This window comes from Labrus mixtus, chromosome 12 (assembly GCF_963584025.1).
Source record: "Labrus mixtus chromosome 12, fLabMix1.1, whole genome shotgun sequence".
NCBI classification, from domain to species: domain Eukaryota; kingdom Metazoa; phylum Chordata; class Actinopteri; order Labriformes; family Labridae; genus Labrus; species Labrus mixtus.
This window is the reverse complement of record NC_083623.1, coordinates 11,707,794-11,713,793: the sequence shown is the minus strand read 5'-3', so window position 1 is coordinate 11,713,793 and position 6,000 is coordinate 11,707,794. Positions and strand designations below refer to the sequence as shown.

Here is a 6,000-nt window from a genome sequence, read left to right as displayed (position 1 = left end):
GCAGGTAGTCTATGTGTGCAGGTGGCTGAATGCTTCTAAACTCTCACAACTACAGCTTCAGATAGGCCTATAGAAATATTTTATGTTATATGTTATGTTATGAAATGTCTTGTTCATTTAGCCTCAGGTGAGGGTTAAATAAACACACACACACTTGACAGGTTTGCGTTTCTCCCTTTCAAGTGTTTGTTGTCTTTTGTTTTGTTTTAGCTGCAGGGACCCTCAGTCAGGACCTGCGTGAACTTGGCTTTAGATGCTCAGGCTGTAATTTGTGCGTTTTGAAATTCCCAACAAAATGGCACATAGCTCAACCTGAAATTAACATTCAAACATCGACACGAGATGCCTTACTTTAACACACAAGACACCAAGGAAATGTGTCACCCATACCAATAAAGGAAGTGTATACTGCATGTGTGTGATTCAGTACTATTTACATTTGTACGCACAATTTATATTCACTGACTTGAAATAAAAATAAGTGCCACAGTTGATTGAAAAATAGGAGAAAAAAAGGAAAATCCAAAAATGCAAGAAGTCAGGGGACAGTTGTGTGTTTGTTATTAACTACAAAAAATATTTGCTCCTTTGCAAAGCCACATTCATACTTTTATTTCTGAATTTATGTAATATATCAAAACAAGGGGCACTTTGTCCCTAATATTGGGAATTGCTTTCATAGTTTTTTGGTTCATTGTTTTGCATAAAGGTACATTGAAAATGCTTTTTTTAAGTATATAAAGTTGTTTATGTAGGCTATATGTACCTCTAAATATATGTTTATAGTTTTTTTTTCCACTGTATTTTTAAATTAGCCTTATACCTTTTATATTATATAATGTAGATGTTTTTTTTTCTGTATTGCTAGACAGTATACAAATGATTGTTTCATTTATTATAATGTAGTTTGCTCATACATTTTACGTCACTTAAATCTGCAAAACCTTTGGTAAATAAAGTAAGACAGACAGTCCAATAATCCAACTGTATAGGAATTACAGCAAAGGTAATAGTTATTTTGCACTGGAAACGCTCTTGCTTTTAAATTGGTTAAACTGTACATGACTTTTTGTGCTTGGAGACAAATGCTTACTGTATTTTTTTTCTCCTATATTCTTTAAAAATGTTATTTACTAAACTGAATCACCCCAAAAACTTGCACAATGTCCTTCCTAGTGTTTTGGACCAGTCCTTATTTAATTTACCACTCACAAAAGGGGCAAGATTTTCGCTAAAGACAGATAACCGCAGCTATAACGAGCTATTATTTTAATTCCTTTATTCAACGAGCTTCTGCTCTCTCACCTCTCCTCCTCTTCATCAGCACCGTCTCTCTCTGATGCTGCAAGGCGTGCCGCATGTGATACTGAAGGGAGGAGGAGGAGGAGGAGGAGGAGGTGGGGGGTGTCCTAAAAGAGTTCGCTGGTCCTCTCACTTCATCACTCCACATCCAGGCCACCCCGGGGCGGAGCTGCACTGTACGAGCTCGTCATTTTGGACACTGTTGGATTCTCGCTTTTCTGCTGTCGTCTTATCTCGACGCGGAGGTTTATCTTGTGATTTATTTGTTTGAAGACGAGAAGAGTTCGCATCGTTGAGATTGTTCGCCATGGGAGCAGAGAGTTCAGTGCAGCGGGACGGGAAGAGCCAGGAGGATGCCTCAGCTTCAGCCTCCGCCGGGGAGCTGAGCGCGGAGGTGAACGTGATCCAGGAGGCGAGCAGCGTCCTCGACAGCAAGGTGAGCAGACACTGTGCACCACACCCCCTCCTGTAAACATGTTCATCCTGCTCCCTCTTTCAGTTCTTTCCATACTCTCTACCTATGTGTGTTTGCAAACATACCTGTCGTCACTCACCCCCCCCTTTCTCCCACCCCTCCCTCTGAATATTCAGCGTGCCACTTTGTGCATCGGCGACGTGCTGCAGCGCACGCGCTCCATGTGCGCCTGACGCTGTTTTTTTTGTTGTTTTTTTTTGCTGAGTAATGAGTCGAGTTGTCTGCAGTCCCGCAGTAATAAAACGGCAGTAGCAGAATTCGGTCCAGATTTACATTCAGACCAGCATGCAGCCTGGACTCAGGGTCCTGCTCAGCAACAGAAAAAACACATCTTTCTCCTGACAGCTTTGGCCCTTTAGTTTGAACCACATGAGAACAGTTACAGATGATTGAATTAGATTTTTAACACGTAGATGACATGTTGACATCTGATTGCACGCCAATAGTCATGCATTTTTTTCCCCACTTTCTATTCAAAAGAATTACGTCATAACATGAAATTTCCTTACCAAATAAAGGCTTGCACATGTCATGCCTTCAAAACCCAAATTGTACATTAAAGATTGAAAGTATGTTTTCATTCAACTAAGGAATAAGAATCCAACAGTGTGTGAATAAGAACACGTACAACAACCCATAAAAAATGAAATATTGAGATTTTTTTTAAGAATACAGTTATATCCAAGTTGGGCAATATTTGAAAGTAGACATGACATTGAGAATTCTTCAAATGTTTTTCTTTAGTGAAAAATATCAATGTAAAATGATCAAAATCTCTATAATCTTATTATACCCTCATACAGATTAACATTTTATCACAATGTTTGATTTTTTTGAACATTGTGGTTTTCCATGTATATTTAAATGGATTCCTGATCTCAATCAGACAAAACTTACCGTAAATCAAATAATTGAATGAAATATAATATATAACACGGTAATGTCATTATTATGTGGCTTCTTTGTAATGTCATCCCCTGCTAATGTGTTTACATTTTGACCTCATTACTGCAGAATCTGATCAATCATAAATAAGTGAAAGATTGGAAAAAAAAATTACTTCAGTGCATGCAGGGACTTTTTCAGACCAGACAGCTGGCAGCCTGTTTACCATCTGAAGTGAGGGAACTGAGAGCAGGAGTAACACTTACTTGGTTACTTTCAAAATTTTTATTTTGTCCTAAATTACCTTAAAGTTCTCTTCCTTTAGATTTAATTTAAAAACAAACATTTCAACTCAGTGTCCAGTATGTTGTGTGCCAGCTGTCACCCTCTGAGCGGACTTGCACACTCTGCACTTTTACCTCGGTGTAAATTGCGCAGCTTTGTGTGAATGAATATTTGGAACGCACTCACTAATGACTATGAATGTTTCGCCACCTGCTCTATTCACGCCTCGTATAACCTATTGGATTTATTGACTTTCTTTAGGCTGGAGGTCAACAGGTCACAGTTTGTGGCCCATATCTCTTCCTTAAAGGTCAAATGACACTGAGGCAGACTTTCAGTGAGACAGAGAGCCCAAAGGGTGAAACATTTGGTCAAGGTTTCTAATCTCAGCTTCACGAGTGTTGTTGTGTTTTTATGGGCTGATGTGTTTATGTAGTTGTTCTCCATGTGAGGCGACATCATGTGTGAGTGTTTTGTTAAGCCCTGAGCTTGTTATCACAGGTATGAAGTCAGTGGCAGTGTTTCTGCAATGACAGTGAGATGTCTGAAAATGAAATGTTTCTGAACTGCGTTTCTGACCTGTTACGATGTCTGTGGAGCTTTTGCGCCCAAGACATTACTTGTGTGCTTGAACCCATTTTCCTATCTCGAAGAGGTCGCTTCTATGTTTATTATTGTTATTATTGTTATTCAATCACTGTATACTGTCACCTGCCAAAGTGGTATTGTTATAACATTATTACTGGAGTTCACTTTCACAACAAATCAATACAAAACAGGAAATGCAGAGCCAAAGCTCAGAAATAACAGAGGTGTTAGGTGTTATCAGAAAACACTTAAATGAGCTCTCAAATTTAGGGCAGCCTGTGACACAAGTATGAAACTGATTACTGTCAATATTACGATGTGAAAAGCCTCACATTCCTCTTACTGAAGTTGGTTTAGTAAGAGGATTTTTGGGGGGTTTTTCATACTTTGTATTTGTATGATTATCTGCAGTGCACTCTCAAAACTTCTGTAATAGTTTCTCTAAAATAGTTGTCCAAGGCCCACGATATTGGAAACATTCAGGAAAAAAACCTTGATAATTTTAGCAAACTTTGAGGTATGTGACCTTCAAGCATTTCCCGGAATATCTCAGAGAAACTGAGGTGAAAACTTCCTGCTCGATACGCAGTTGATACATATCCTCCACACTTCTCAGAGGAATCATAACAATGTGTCTCCACCAACACTGACCTGCATTCCTCACACTACTGAGTCTCCAGCAACACTCGAGTGATGTGAAAACAATCACATTAAGACCATGATGCGAATGGATTTTAGATGGATGATATACTGTAGATATGAGGTACTCTCCTGAGGGTTAAGCGGTTGAGACTTGAATTACAAAATACAAATAGATAGTCAACTAAGTCAACTTATTCAATTCTTAAATGAGTGTTTTATTGGAGTGTTACAATCAAACTATTAGATTGTGTTCATGCACACATGCTTCCTCAACCTCTTTGAGTTTGTGTGTCATTTCTGTTTGTGTCCATACTATACTTTTACAGTAATACCAAAATATCGCCCAGTGTTAAAGACAAATCTCTAAAATGTATTTTCTATCTCATAAATAGTTTTAAGTGCTGCCTTAATCTGCAGTTTACTAGATGTAGGTACAAGTATCTAAGTTTAACATAGATTGCAATCAAACAAGTTTGTATTCATAACAAGCCCTAAAGTGACTCTGAATGGTACATATGCAGACTCTTCCATGCGGCCTAAAGATTGCATGTACAATCCTTAAAGCTCATTAAGATTAGCTCTCCTTTCAACAAAATGGCCCTAGAGTCATCCCCAAAGTATAGGGCTAAATGTCATGATTTGAACCTGGGTGATAAAAACATTTTCATCATTGTGTTGAGGGGGCTTCAGGGAAAACCAGCAAGCAGACGTGTCATGAAAATCCCATGAAATTAAAACAGATGTTGAAGGTTTTTTGTCTTTCAACGTCACTTATTTGACAGAACCCGGCACAAAACTGCATTCTCGGTATTCTTTATGGTCTGTGTAGGTTCTTGATTCAACCAGTCCAATTGCCTTTGGATCAAGCTTCGAATGTATTATTTCTGGTATTTAAGGGTCATTTCCTAGACTACATTAAAAATGGTTGACTCATTATGCACCTCAGGAAAAGTAATTATTTTGTGTCGACTGAAAATCTGTCCTGAGTTTCTTTTCACCATGACTTGTGTAGACTGCCTTTCATGTTAGATTTGCAAGCATGAATTTTTTTTTTTTGAATTGATAAAAAGGATTCAAAGACACCTCTCCTTCTGATCTTCTGTGAATGTTTGCAAAACTCTTTTCTGAAACATCCAGCTAAAGTTAAATTGAACACTGGGCTTGGTTTGACTGCCCACTGTAATTGAAACATTTACCTCGGTGTGCTTGTTTTGCACCTGTACCTGCACCAAACAGTGATGTCACAGTGTACTGACACGCCCTGGTGTACACCTCTTCACATCTTGTCTGCCTAGCCGGCAATGTAAAACACAAAGAGGTGGAATAGTCCCCCCCCCCCCCCCCATGAACCGCTGTCTGAGGTAGTAACAGTGATGTATGTGTGTGTGCATGTCTGAGTATGTGTGCAGTATGTGAAGCTCCTACTGTATGTTTACATGCCGTGCCTCTTGTGCTTCTGCGATGACGTAAAGCCCCTTACAATCACAATCGCGAAATTGCTGGAATCTCGAAACTGTAACCAGACGAAGACTTGTGAAAGTAAGTCCCAGAATTGTCCAGTGTTGTAACCATAACAAACACTTTCAAAAATATCCAACAGGTAATTGACAAAGATAATTATTTTTACTTTCTCTGCCTAAATGTCTTAATCCTCTCCTTTTCTTGCATGTCAGCCAGAACGTAGCTGACAGTAGCACACTGTTACTGTGGTGTCAGCGTATGCAATCACTCAGATCAGACTCACGTGAACAATGAAAAACACAGCACAAAAAAAGCCCCTTAAACATAAGATCTGCATCACATGTCAGGTCCTCCCATCACAA

The 6,000-nt window shown here is 39.0% G+C and overlaps 1 protein-coding gene across 1 annotated transcript in view; it reads left to right on the top strand.

The window, feature by feature from the left end:
* Positions 1 to 1,439: 1,439 nt before the first annotated feature.
* Positions 1,440 to 6,000, top strand: part of akap12b (A kinase (PRKA) anchor protein 12b) — a 45,665-nt gene continuing 41,104 nt past the window's right edge. Inside the window, exon 1 of the mRNA XM_061051989.1 lies at positions 1,440 to 1,738. Within this exon, the coding sequence (XP_060907972.1) occupies positions 1,610 to 1,738 (129 nt within the window). The 5' untranslated portion in view covers positions 1,440 to 1,609. The remainder of the gene's footprint in view (positions 1,739 to 6,000) is intronic.